A 14,808-nucleotide genomic window follows, 5' to 3' on the forward strand; every position below is an offset into this window, starting at 1 on the left:
GCGATAATGCGTAGCTTGTCAGTGAACTACGGCTCTGTCTATTAAATGCCGCTCCATTTGAAAGCAGGTGATGGCGATTTCGCGGTAATCAGGGAACCGGCTTTACTGACGAAATGCGCGTGACAATCGCATGCGATATATCGCCCAGCCCTACTTTACATTTTAAAACAAACAGTACCAAACACTGGGACTGTACCTAGAAAAGGAGGAGTACTTTGCACACATATGGAGACAAGCTTAAATCCTGTATGGTGCATTCCAAACGGTATATATCACCCTCCGAAGGGCACTTCGGAGTGAAATCAATCATGGCTGCCATATTGAAGGGTCATTCCAGTCCGAAGTGCTCAAAACTGGCCACTTCAAAAGGCCCTTCTGAATGACAACTGATGGACACTCCAGGCCCCCATGATCCTTTGCACAGGGAAGTTGTTGGGGTCACAGAATGGGTACTGAAGGCTCAGAGTACAATTTTACCAATAAATGTATGTATAGTATTTTTCTAGAGTTATATTTTTTATAGTCAAAACGACATTGTACTTCAACAAAAATACTTTACAGCTACCTTTATCAGTCCATTGAAACGTTTCAAATACATAGACACAAAATACAATATGGTACAATAAACCAAAAATAAATAAATAAATAAACTAACATTAAACAAAAGGCGCATCTTGCAAAATCTACTCAGTTCAGTGTGTGTTTTTTGGCGGTCAAGCAGCCTACAAAATGTGCGACAAAGCTGACTGTCTAGTTAAGATGACGCTGAAGTGCGTTCCAAAAAAATCGTTTTTTGACCCCTACACCCTTCATCCCTTCGAAGCTCTCACCCTTTGAAGCTAGGGAATAGGGATGAGCCCTCCCGAATGGAACGCAGGGCTTGTCTCCATATGTGTGCAAAGTACTCCTCCTTTTCCAGGTACAATCCCAGTGTTTTGTGTTTTGTCCCCAACAGGAACCGGAAATGTCCCCCTTTTACAGCACATTGAAAAAACACCCCACAAATACATTGCAAAAAAAAGCCAACCAATGTACATGACAATGAGCAACACCTCTACAGAGTCTAAATTAAAGGGTGTCTACCTCAACGGCTTAATATTTGAAAATATGGCAAAGAAGATTGTCAGGTGTGGCCACTGGAGTAAATATGCACAAAAGAAAGTGAAAAAGGCTCAAGGTAAAGTATAAAGAGCTGTAGGATATATAACAAAGATAATAATACAAATACAAAGAAGTGGTCATGAAGGTGAACAATCAGATGAAGCTCACATTCAGCTGTAAGGTGAATGTTAGCCTTGATTTCAAACAGGTTCACATTTTCCATTGCCATACTCTTTAACAAAGGACACAAAAGGGGGTGTCGCATTTACTTGTGATATTATTACAATTGACACAATTGAATTGTGTTTCTCCAGAGTGAATGCACTGATGCTGAAATGTCTCCTATTTCTAAACCTCATCGGACCATTTTCTTTCCAGAATGAGTTTGCAAATGCTGTTTCAGGTTTGTGTGATATGTGAAAGCTTCTCTTCAGAGTGAACTCTCATGTGACTCTTAAGGTTTCCTGTGGTTGAGAAAAACTTTCCACACTGAAGACACTTGTAAGGCTTCTCTCCAGTGTGAACTCTAATGTGAATCTTAAGCTGATCTTTCATCGTGAAGCTCTTTACACACTGAGGGCAGGTGAACGGCTTCTCTCCAGTGTGAATTCTCATGTGATTCTCAAGGTTTGATCGGTATTTGAAACTCTTTCCACAGTCATGGCACATGCAGGGCTTCTCTCCGATATGAATTTTTACATGATTCTTAAGGTGATTCCTGTCTGTGAAACTCTTTTCACACTGATGACACTTGTAAGGCTTCTCTCCAGTGTGAACTCTCATGTGAATCTTAAGGTCTCCTTTAACCGTGCAGCTTTTTCCACACTGAGGGCAGGTGAAAAGCTTCTCTCCAGTGTGAGTTCTCGTGTGATCCTCCAGGTTCTTTCTATTTGTGAAACTCTTTCCGCAGTGATGGCACATGTAAGGATTCTCTCCGATGTGAATTTTTACATGATTCTCAAGGTGAATCCTGTCTGTGAAACTCCTTTCACACTGGTGACATACAAAACATTTCTCTCCTGAGTGAATCCTCATGTGCTGATTAAAGTGTGCTTTAAATGTGAAACTCTTTCCACACTGATCACAAACAAACAGCTTCTCTCCAGTGTGAATTCTCATGTGAGTCTTAACACTTTCTTTTTGTTTGAAGCTCTTTCCACACAGTTTGCAGGTGTAAGGCTTCTCTCCAGTGTGATTACTAATGTGGGCATTAAGCTCTTTCTTCTGTTTAAAACTCTTTCCACACTGAGAGCATGTGAATGGCTTCTCTCCGGTGTGAACTCTCATGTGAATTTTAAGATTTCCGTTTTGTGAGAAGCTCTTCCCACACTGCTGGCAGGTGTAAGGCTTCTCTCCGGTGTGAACTCTCAAGTGGTCATCAAGGTTTTTTTTCAGTGTAAAACTCTTTCCACACTGAGGGCATATGAACGGCCTCTCTCCAGTGTGGATTTTCATGTGGACTTTAAAGTTCTGTTCTTGTGTGAAACTTTTTCCACACTGTTGGCAGGTGAAGGGGCTCTCTCTGGTGTGAAACCTCAAGTGGGCTGTAAGGATTTTTTTCTGGTTAAAACTCTTTCCACACTGAGCGCACGTGTACGGCTTCTCTCCGGTGTGAATTCTCATGTGGGTCTTAAGATTACCTTTTAGTGAGAAGCTCTTCCCACACAGTTCGCAGGTGTGAGGCTTCTCTCCCGTGTGGATTTTCATGTGGACTTTAAGGCAGTCTTTTCGTCTGAAACTTTTTCCACACTGTTGGCAGGTGAAATGACTTTCTTCAGTGACGTTAAGGTAACTAGTTTCTGTTTTATGAGTCTGTGAGACATATGAAATCATGAAATCATGACATTTCTCATACTGAATTTTCTCTTCCTTTTCATTCAGTTCTTGACTCTCCTCTTTCAGAGTGATCAGGTCTAGGGTAAAAAGAAACAAAAACATGTGTTAATGGCAGAAAGACATCAAAAACATCAAACCCAACATGTATGCTAGATCATGTACCCACTAAAAGAACTGAAAAAGGTGTAACCTGTAATCTCAGAACCTTTTGTCAATATTGTTAACTCTTTGTTGTCTTCAGGACACGTCCCAAATACTTCCTCCTAAGTCAGAAGTACTTTGAGATTTTAATCCCGTCCGAATCTCCCATGTAGCAAATTACCTACTGTTTTTTGGCAAACTCAGCAGTCCTCTAAATCAGTAATCAGTAAATTGTATTATACTAACACTTCACCTCATGTGCTTTTTGACCTACATATAGATAAACAGCCACTTGTACAACTTGTGAAGTTTACTTTATTAGGGTTTTAATAAAACATTAAAATTTCACAATTACACAAAAAGTTATTTTTTAAAAAATGTGTTTCATTTTATACATTTTATGATGTCCAAAAGGCACCGAATACCAGGAATGACCGACATTATGGTAGCGTCAGGAGTGAAACAGATACATCGCAGGAACGCACAATAGTCAGAAATTCAGCACGAGCGGGATTAAAGTTCACTTTAAAATGAAAATTACCCCAAGCTTTCCTTACCCTCAAGCCATCCTAGGTGTGTATGTATCTTCTTTCAGACAAACTTTTATTTTAAAAATATCCTTAGTCCTCCAAGGTTTATAATGGTTTGAATGGCTGCCCAGATTTTGAAGACAAAAAAAATGCATCCATGCATTAAAAAGGGATCCATACGACTCAACAGCCATAAGCATTCGACGTATGTCAAAAAAGCGTTAAAGGTGCCCTAGAATTAAAAATTTAATTTATCTTGGCATAGTTGAATATCAAGAGTTCAGTACATGGAAATGACATACAGTGAGTCTCAAACTCCATTGTTTCCTCCTTCTTATATAAATCTCATTTGTTTAAAAGACCTCTGAAGAACAGGCGAATCTGAACATAACACCGACTGTTACGTAACAGTCGGGATCATTAATATGTACGCCCCCAATATTTGCATATGCCAGCTCATGTTCAAGGAATTACACAAGGGCAGGACATCTGGATCTGTGCACAGCAGAATCATCAGACTAGGTAAGCAAGCAAGAACAATAGTGAAAAATGGCAGATGGAGCAATAATAACTGACATGATCCATGATAACATGATATTTTTAGTGATATTTGTAAACTGTCTTTCTAAATGTTTCGTTAGCATGTTGCTAATGTACTGTTAAATGTGGTTAAAGTTACCATCGTTTCTTACTGTATTCACAGAGACAAGAGCCGTTGTTATTTTCATTATTAAACACTTGCAGTCTGTATAATGCATAAACACAACTTCATTCTTTATAAATCTCTCCAACAGTGTAGCATTAGCCGTTAGCCACAGATCACAGTCTCAAATTAATTCAGAATCAAATGTAAACATCCAAATAAATACAATACTCACATAATCCGATGTATGCATGCAGCATGCATGACGAACACTTTGTAAAGATCCATTTTGAGGGTTATATTATCTGTGTGAACTTTGTTTATGCACTGGTTAAGGCAAGCGCGAGCTCCGTGGGCGGGGAGCGTGAGCAATTAAAGGGGCCGCAACCTGAATCTGCGCATTTCTAATTATGCCCCAAAATAGGCAGTTAAAAAAATTAATTAAAAAAAATCTATGGGGTATTTTGAGCTGAAACTTCACAGACACATTCAGGGGACACCTTAGACTTATATTACATCTTGTAAAAAAATGTTCGATGGCATCTTTAACTTCTGCGACATATACACAAAGCCATGATGTTCTACACAATGACATGACATACATTGTCTGAAAGAAGATAGTCATATACACCTAGGATGGATTGAGGGTGAGTAAATCATGGGATAATTTTCATTTTTGGGTGAACTGTCCCTTTAAGAAAACAGTCCCGTGCAAGACCATAACCTGACCCAGGAGAACTAGTTAATAATAGATCTCAGACCTGTCATTCATCAACATATTAGAAAAATACTGTCCTCTCAACTGTGTTCAGTTCTGCAGAATAGCAGTTTTTGTGAAGAGCTTTGAATATTTAATATTGTCAGCTTCCATGTGAATCACATAAAAATGTGACAAACATAAAACCAGCATTTATGTTGTTTCTTCCTCAAAAGGAGAAAGTGTTTTTCAGTCTTATTTCCTTTTAAAAGTTAGTATTTCCAGGAGTAAATGTGTCTTAATCTGTATGCCTGGAAATAAAGTAATGTTTAAAATATCCTGATTTAATAGTGATTTTAGGGTTTAAAAAAAAAATTAAAAAATCAATTACAGACAATAAAAGTTGATCACTTTAATTTGCTTGGGCTATTTCTTTAATGTTGTTCCTAATTAAATTTGTACATGTCATTAATTCTGTCATGAGGCAAATAACACAGATAAAAAGATTCATGACGCAGAAGGAAGACTTTGAAAATTAAACCAACCTGTTTGTTCCTCAGTATCTTCATGTTTGACTCTGAACGCTTCTTCAATCTTCATGTCTTCAAACTCCTCTTTAATAAACGCCATCTTTATAATAGTGTCACGATCTCAGTCGCTTCACCGGGAGTTTTTCTGTGTGTTTGGACACTCTGTCATGATTAAGATGAGAATAATTAACAGAAAGAAAAATAAATGCAAACTAAATCTCTGTGCGTCTCAATCAACTCCCTAGTTCAGTACTTAGCGCACTGGTAAGGGAGTGAGAGTTAATGGACTTAAATGATCTGATTAGACAAAAAAACACTATAGCACTATAAATTAACAAAAGAACACAGATTATTGAGACAATTCATGTTTAGACATTTATGATTTACATGTGTTATGTATTGATTTGTATAATATATTTAATAGATTAGACTTGTCAGTTGATTTGTACAAGTTGTCATTACACATTCTGTGATTCATGTGCTTACAAACAGTGAATTATTTGATTTAAATGAATGTGAATTGGTTTTTGAAAAGTTCTGTTTCTCTATCATTACTTGCCAGTGACCAAACAGCTTTTCTATAATGTAATGCTTCACTGTATCGGGAGCGAAATGAAACGCACCTTTTGTGTTACTCATTTGTGGTTGTGCTTCACTGATAAATAAACTACGTTCATTAATGTTATTAGATACATTATAATTTTACACTAAAAAATAATTCATTTCAAAGTTCTCTATATAATTGTCTAAACGGGTTATATTGGTTTTAACATATCAAATGATTAAATAAACAAACCTTTCTTCATCATCACAGATGCAGGAGCGCGGCGCAGACTTATGACATCATGACGCCACACCAAAATAAAAGTCCTGTTCGCACACTCAAAATAATAGAAATTCACATACAGAAAACGCATTCAAATGATAAGATAAAAGATTAATTCACAGGATAAATTGCAGATTTCCACATGATTTGTGATATTCTCAATCATGAATAAAGCCAAGTATTTTGATCTTCATATTATAAAGGATTGGGAAAAACTTTTTTTTTTGTAAGTTTTCAATATTTCAAAATGATAAGAAACTAAGTTTTGCAATCTGAAAATATAGTATAAAGAAAGAACAGAACCTCTGCTTTTAAACAACAACAACAAATTATTCTAGTGTCATACATTCTTTTTAATCATATCTTGAAGTTTCATAAAAAGCAACATTTTGAACAAAAAGCTTTAAAAAAAAATCATCTTATTGTCAAAGTCTACATTTGGATTAATGATCAAAATATAAATGGAGTCCATCAACACCCTCATGGCTTTACAGTCATACTCTTCATGGGTTCAACATTTCATCACATAACATTCAGCAGTTTTGATTTATATGCTGTTTAATGACTGATTGTTACAGGAACACACCAAGCCGACAGTCGGCCGTTGGGCAGTTTTTGTTCGTCGGCCGACTAAGTTTTCCCAGTGTATAGGCAGGTACACACCAAACCGACGCCGACGAACTAGTGGCAACAAAAGCAGACTGAGAAATTGGCTCACGTCGGCAGCGTCTGTGTCCAAAGTTGGCCTGACACACCAAACGACGCTCGACAGCGGACGGCCAAGTAGCACGTCCGTTCTGTGCCTGTGTAAGATGAAATGCCTTTCCGTACCAGCAGGTGGCAGTATCTGAACAGCCAATTAGAATGATCAGATGGCCCAACGGACCGTCGAGCTCCAACACAGATTCAACATGTCAATTCAGACGAAAAAAGCAGACGAGGACCAACTTCAGCCGACAGTGTGGAACACACTGAGAAAATTTAGTCAGCTGACAAACAAAAACTGCCCGACGGCCGACAGTCGGCTTGGTGTGTTCCTGCCTTATTCCACACCATCGGCTGAAGTTGGTCCTTGTCGGCTTTTTTTCGGCCGATTCCACATGTTGAATCAGCGTCGGAGCTCGTCGGGCCATCTGATCATTCTGATTGGCTGTTCAGCTACTGCCACCTACTGGTATGGAAAGGTATTTCATCTTAGGCAGGCGCAGAATGGACGTGCTACTTGGCTGTCGGCTGTTGAGTGTTTGATTGGTGTGTCAGGACAACTTTGGACACAGACGCTGCCGACGTGAGCCAATCTCTCAGTCTGGTTTCGTTGCAACTAGTTCGTCGGCGTCAGCTTGGTGTGTTCCTGCCTTTAAATTACTTCCTTCGATTGCTTCCGCATGTGTAGACTTCCTAATTAAAGTATACTTATTTATTTTTAGTTTAAAAGAAGTATACTAATATTACACTTGAATAAACTTGTATTTTTAAAGGGTATTCTGTAACAAAGAACTCAAACAGTCTCTCATTTACATGACTTTTTATATGTATTTCTTAGTGTCATGATTACACTGATCACAACTGAATTGCTTTTCTCCAGAGTGAATGTACAGATGATTGCTGAAATGTCGGCTTTTCATCTTCTTGTCAGTCACTTTCTACAATGAGTTTTCAAATGCCGTTTCATGTTTGTGTGATATGTGAAACACATGTCGCACTGATGACACTTGTAAGGCTTTTCTCCAGTGTGAATTCCCATGTGAATCTTAAGGTTTCCTTTTATTGTGAAGCTCTTTCCACACTGAGAGCATACGAACGGCTTCTCTCCAGTGTGAGTTCTCATGTGATTCTCAAAGTTTGTTCTATGTATGAAACTCTTTCCACAGTCTTGACATATAAAACGGTTCTCTCCTGAGTGCGTCCTCTTGTGGAGATCAAGGTGAAATTTATATCTATAACTTTTTTCACACTGGTCACAAGCATATGGCTTCTCTCCAGTGTGAACTCTCATATGGACATTAAGTTCTTTTTTCTGTTTGAAACCTTTTTCACACTGAGTGCATGTAAACGGTTTTTCTCCAGTGTGAATTCTCATGTGAATCTTAAGATTTCCTTTTAGTGAGAATTGATTCCCACACTGAGGGCAGGCGTAAGGCTTCTCTCCGGTGTGGATTTTCAAGTGATTCTTCAGATGACCGTTTTGTGAGAAGCTCTTCCCACACTGAGAGCATATGAACGGCTTCTCTCCAGTGTGAACTCTCGAGTGGGCTGTAAGGTTGTATTTCTGTCTAAATCCCAGTCCACACTGAGGGCATATGAACGGCTTCTTTCCACTGTGGATTCTCAAGTGGTACTTTAGGCTTTTTTTTCGATTGAAAGCCTTTCCACAATGTTGGCAGGTGAAATGGCCCTCTTCAGTGTGAACACTCATCTGGACTTTAAGGTTTCTAGGTTCTGTTTTATGAGTCTGTGAGTAACTAAACGATTTTTTCCCAGTCATGAAATCGTGACATTTCTCATACTGATTTTTCTCTTCCATTTCATTCAGTTCTTGACTCTCCTCTTTCAGCACCATCAGGTCTAAGGTGAACAGAAACAAAAACAAGTTAACAGCAGTTTAATGGCACATAATACCAGGAAGAAACGGGGCCTAAGATGCGTTTTGGTCGATTGGATCACAATTGGACGAGGGAGACACATACCTGTTTCTGCCTGGTATTTTAATCAATTTTCTTTTGTCCACTTTCAACCACTTCTGTCCTGTTCGACAGGAGGGTCTATGGGCGGATAAATGTATGGCCGTTTTCAGATCTTTCGATCTAATGAAAAAAATAAGCTCCCGCAATTTACATATAAATGCACACAGAGACAGCGGAAAAACATACGGAAAGTACCAGCTTCCGTTTCTCCTCTGATAGCCGCAATACCACGCTGAACGCTGTGAAGAAATCAGGAATGGTGAGAGAAAATTGTGCTTGTTTAAATCCCATCTGGCTCACGCAATTTCCATAATGTTTACACATTATGTAAGTCGGTGGAGAGCAGGTGGTCTTTAGTGGCTGTTCGAACAAATTTGACCACATGAGCGTTTACACTACGAAAGCAATTCGGTCTAATGCATTTTCAACTATCTCTGGAAGTGGTCGAAAGTGGACAAGCTCAAAACGTGTTACACCCCGTTTACACCTGTATTTAGTGTTGTCCACTTGTGATCCAATTGACAAAAACACATCCTAATACCAGGTGGAAACAGGGCCAAAGGCATAAAAACATTCAGATGTAAAACATCAAATCAATCATACATGCTAGATCATATACAACTGAAAAAGGTCCACCTGTAATCTAAGAACCTCGTCAATATTATTAATTCTTAGCTTTCTTTAGGACACGTCCCAGATACTTTCAAGCTGGCAGCTATTAACCCCCTTATAAAAACCCACAGTAAAGCACTGGATTGATATCCTGTGCTTCCGAACACAAATCTAGCGGGATCAGGCAGTTTGAACTTTGCTGCGGGTGGGAGGTCAAAAATATACCACAGATCCTGGGATTCAAGAATGGAGTCAACAAATTTTCAGGAAAGTAATATAGGCTTGTGATAGCTAGACGACTGGGTCAGAGTATCTCCAAAACCACAGCTCCTGTAAGGGGGTTCCTGGTCTGCAGTGGTCAGTATCTATCAAAAGTGCTCCAAGGAAGGAACAGCGGTGAACCTGCAATAGGGTCATGGGTGGCCAAGGCTCATTGATTTTTAGACCAGCTTTATCGAATGTTTACAAATGTTTATTGGAACTATGGTTTTAGAAAATGGCAAATCGTTGCATTACATTGGTAGCAACGAAAGATGCGACTATAGTTGACTAACGATGCTTTTGGGAAATGCACCCCTGAGCATTTAGTTCAGCCCAATCCTATTTCTTAATTGTTTTTCCTAATTTAATTTGTGCACGTCATTAATTTTGTCAAGTTGCGTGTGGTAAATAGAGATAAAGATATTCATGATGCAGAATGACTGAAGAAAGACATTGAGAATGAAACCAACCTGTTTGTTCCTCGTCGTCTTCCTGTTTGACTCGGGACGCTTCTTCAATCTTCATGTCTTCAATCTCCTCTTTAATAAACGCCATCTTTATAATAGTGTGAAACTCAGTTGCTTCACCAGGAGTTTTTCTGTGTGTTTGGACACTCTGTCATGATTAAGATTAGAATAATTATTAGAAAGAAAAATAAATGCAAACTAAATCTCTGTGTACATCTCAATCAGCTCCCTAGTTCAGTAAGTCAGCGCACTGGTAAGGGACCAAGTCAGAGAGAGTTAATGGACTTAAATGACCTGATTAGACAAAAACGCTCAAAACTAGGGTTGCCAAGTTAAGAAATTGTAAATACAGAACAATCGTGGTTCTTTATAGGAAAATAAGAGACAGAATAAGGGACACTAAAGGGCTCTAGACTCATTCTTCCCACTGGTTGCACTGGTGCAACTAACTTTCTCAGTTGGTCGCACCCTTTTTTTATATTAATCATAATGACCTTGCATGTTGATGAATAGTTCTCTTAATATGTATATGCTGGTTTTGCATTGATGTAAAGACTGACAGTGACTAAAAACGTGATATTTGCTAAATATTTTATTCTGAAAATTGTTTCCAACAAGCAAAAATTTAAGAGAAAACATTACTAACAAAAGTATTATTGCCATGGCTGTTATTTTATTAAAGTATTACTTCCATGCTTGTCATGTGACACCGCAACCACAATAGCCCTGTATTGCAGATGTAGCTTTTATTTAGTTTTTCCTTTTTTATTCAAAATATTCACAAAATTGTTGGCTATGTCATCAACTACCTCAAATACATGTAAGTGAATGTGTTTTGTTGTTAAAAAAAAACGTTATAATGATCATGTTAGCTGATCTACAATGCATAATGGGCGCCACCATGTTAGTTTGTGCCGCAGTTCAAAGAACAGGATCTGTCAGATTTACAACACGTCAATTCATCCACTTCTCCTGAAATAGATAAAAGTAGGTGGCCAGTGATGTGGGATAAGAATAGCGTAAACTATATAGTTACTTAAACAATGTGTATCTGATATGAATAAAACACCTCTTCAATTTATAACTGAAAGGACTGTTATTGCCGCATCGATATTGTTGTATCAGGAGATCCAATAAATGAAGTGCACTCTCCTGACAAATCCCTTGGACAAAGCATAAATGACACAGGTGAACTCAAAATTAACATGAGTGATTTTATTGTGCAAGGTCTGCAAAAGGAACAGGACAAAGCCTCAAAGAAAGATGCCAAAAAGAAGATGAGAAGGAGGAAGGACGAAGCCCAACCAGGAGAGGATCATCTCTAAAGGAAGAGAGATGATGCGATTAATCAGACAGCAAGAGAAATTAAATAAAAGATTAATTAGTAATTGTACAAAATGGGTTTGGACTTTGACACACAAGGCTGACGCTCTGACCAGAGAGGAGCCTCATTGCTGGCTGTAAGTAAAAATAGGTTATAAGAGCAACAGACATTCTGTTGGTTTCAAAGAAATGAGGCGTGAGAGAAGCAAACTGTGTCTCTTCATGCAGTTAGTAAAATCAGATATAGAAGTAGAGAAGAATTCATGCATCTCTCACTTTGCAATGAAAGGTGTTGCAACTACAACCACATCATGTATCTTATGCTTTGTAACAAAAACGTGCTGCAGAACACTAGAAAGAAATGACCTAAGATGAAATCATCTGAAGGGTAACAGGAATCCAGGGGTGTTAAGCTTGACTTCTTTGTCCAAATAAGAAAATCCTGTGCTAAGTGTTAAACTCTGTAACCCATGCAAGCTATAAATTGTGAAGCTTCTAACAGAATGAGGCTGAACCTCGTGGTGAAGACTTCTCGCTTAATATGTTTATTATTCTGAACTTTGTTATTAAAATGAAGCCATTGTATGTGGCGATGCTTAATCCTCTCTAAACGAGTCAATAAGTATTAGGCCCTATCACTGCCATTATAAAGTTTGGATGTGTAAGGATATTTATTAATATAACTCCGATTGTGTTCATCAGAAAGAAGAAAGTCATATACACCTAAGATGGCTTGAGGGTGAGTAAAGCTTGGACTAATTTTAATTTCAAAGTGAACTAATCATTTAACGAGGATGAAATAGTGTTAAGGTACATTTTAAAATGTTGGCGAATTTAAATTTATGTATATAATATTTGCCAAGAAATTTTTTTTAGAGGGGTCAGAATCGAGTATCCAAAAATATTGACTTCAAAGGTTACAAATATATCTAGATGGATATAACCTTTAATAAACGTGTCAATATTTTACCATAGTTGTTCAGTATAGAAACATGACCAAAATAAATGATAAACAGTTTTTGTGTTTGTTGTCAATAAATTAGCCGTTAGCGCGAGTCTGTGTAGTGAGATCGCGCAGAGGATTCCGCTGGGTCTTAAAGCCTTCGCGAGTCAAACAATGATTTGTCCCGAAAGATTAATTGATTGATTATCGGTTTAGAGCGTTATTCGTGGAGTCTGAACTCTTGTGTGTGTCTTTGAATACAGGATAACTGTGTTCCGCGAGGCTTTCATACAGAAGTCTTCTTTGCTGCCTTAAATACTGGATGATTCAGTATCATTTGTTACTGAAGCGTGTGGATGTGCTTTACTCAAACAAACTATGTTAATGTTATTACATACATTACAATGTTACATTCTAAATTAATTAATTCCAAAGTTCAGTATATAAAAATATGAACGGGTTGTATTGATTTAACCAATATAAATGATTAAAAACACAAACCTTTTTTCATCAGAATCACAGATGCAGGAGCGCGGCGCAGTCTTATGACATCATGTCGCCACACCAAAATAAAAGTCCTGTTTACACACTAAAAAAAAGATGATTTAAAGGATAAATTGTAAATTTACAAAGAGATTAGTACCACTGAGATTTTTCAAAAGCTTCTGGCATATATTTAAATTTAAGCAAGCTTTCAGTTCAAGAGATAACATTTGTGTGCTATATTAATCAAAGATAACTTTTTTTAAAGATCGGTTTACTTTTGTTCTTTATGAGCACTTGAGCTTAGTGTTTGTAGGTGATTAAGAGGTTGTTGTGTGGACGTTGATTTATCATGTTTAGTTTTATTTTGATTTTAATGTGTGATTGCTCTCTTCAAAAATCAGCTGTTTCTTGTTTCTCTCTACTGTTAAGTGGTTGCGCACCATTTTTACAAAACGTCGCAAAAAGTTTTTTAAACGGAAATGGTGGTGCGTTGAAAACCTTGTTCTGATGATGCAACAGTTGCAACTATGGCAGCTGAGAAGGCCATTCTTTGTGTTATTTTTGAAGAATTTTTGGAGCCTGATGAAATTAGTATAAATTTGTGTTTAATACTGCAAAATACACACTTTACAGTCACTGCCCTTGCCATCCAGAATAAAAGAGAATCCCAATCGAGTGAAGGGATTTGTGATAACTGTGGTTCCTAATGATTGTGATCCAACATTTGCCTTGCATTTCAGGATGAAAAGACAAACATTTCAGATGAGGGATAATCCACTTCTTACCTCTGTGTTATGATCTATGACCTTATTATTTTTATTGTGAGTATTAGGCTTATCATTATTGATGATCACTATTGTTGTGCTATGATATTGTAATATTTACCATTATAATCAGAGGAGAATATAAAAGTTTATGAAAGTGTCACTTCAAAATACAATAGCAAAATACATAAATATGTATATGTTACATGAATACCCATTGTGCAAGCTGTCTCTTTAATACTGCATGGTTTATATACATGTTGTTACTGATTGGGCTGACATTTTTGACACACCCACCAAACAAGAAAAAACGTATCTCAAAACCATTGCACATCTTTTCTAGGAAACATCTTTTCTACAGAAACTGTAGCAAAATGTTGTGCACCGGTTTGAGCTTGAACGTGCCCCAGATTTGTCATGTTGGCACTCTTGGTAGCAATAATTTTCTTGCCTATATTGCATAGCACACTGTAGCCATCGAGCCTGGTGAAATGCAGCCATGCTTTCAATCTTTTCCACATGTTTTACATCTGTGGGGATTGAGGCGCTTGCATACTACAGCCTCACACATGAGCCGCATCTCTGGGTGTAACCAGCGTAAACTGGTGATTTTTCTTTGATGCCTCGCCACAGCGAATCACCAGCAACTTTTTTTGTGAATTGTCTCATTTTGACAGTAATTATGAATATGAAATATAAATATAATCATAATTTGCGGTTGAAATTAGGCCAGAAAATGATGTCTTTTCACCTTTAATTTTTCAACCAAATTTTAGCATTGTTTAGACATCTGGCAATGTCGTCTTTTCAACAAGTTTTTACTAGGTGGGTAAGCCTCTTTAAACTATACTTATTAACTATATCTTATGGGTTATTTTAAAGCCCTAAATATTTAACATGTCTCATGTTTAGGACAAATTGTGTTATGCATTTTCCCAGCAGCATCGATATATCGTACAAACTC

The 14,808-nt window shown here is 37.7% G+C and overlaps 2 protein-coding genes across 2 annotated transcripts; both read right to left on the reverse strand.

Moving 5' to 3' along the window:
- Positions 1 to 66: 66 nt before the first annotated feature.
- Positions 67 to 6,328, reverse strand: LOC125248604 (gastrula zinc finger protein XlCGF57.1-like). Its single transcript, XM_048160609.1, has 3 exons — positions 6,275 to 6,328; positions 5,494 to 5,640; positions 67 to 3,014 (listed from the first exon to the last, which is right to left on the reverse strand). The coding sequence occupies exons 2-3, from the start codon at positions 5,576 to 5,578 to the stop codon at positions 1,501 to 1,503; spliced, it is 1,599 nt and encodes a 532-aa protein (XP_048016566.1). The 5' UTR covers positions 5,579 to 5,640; positions 6,275 to 6,328; the 3' UTR covers positions 67 to 1,500.
- A 1,264-nt stretch (positions 6,329 to 7,592) lies between these two features.
- Positions 7,593 to 13,175, reverse strand: LOC125248666 (gastrula zinc finger protein XlCGF8.2DB-like). Its single transcript, XM_048160768.1, has 3 exons — positions 13,096 to 13,175; positions 10,332 to 10,476; positions 7,593 to 8,869 (listed from the first exon to the last, which is right to left on the reverse strand). The coding sequence occupies exons 2-3, from the start codon at positions 10,414 to 10,416 to the stop codon at positions 7,941 to 7,943; spliced, it is 1,014 nt and encodes a 337-aa protein (XP_048016725.1). The 5' UTR covers positions 10,417 to 10,476; positions 13,096 to 13,175; the 3' UTR covers positions 7,593 to 7,940.
- Between the last annotated feature and the right edge of the window lie 1,633 nt (positions 13,176 to 14,808).

The sequence above is a fragment of the Megalobrama amblycephala genome, linkage group LG16, assembly GCF_018812025.1.
Source record: "Megalobrama amblycephala isolate DHTTF-2021 linkage group LG16, ASM1881202v1, whole genome shotgun sequence".
Classification (NCBI taxonomy): Eukaryota; Metazoa; Chordata; class Actinopteri; order Cypriniformes; family Xenocyprididae; genus Megalobrama; species Megalobrama amblycephala.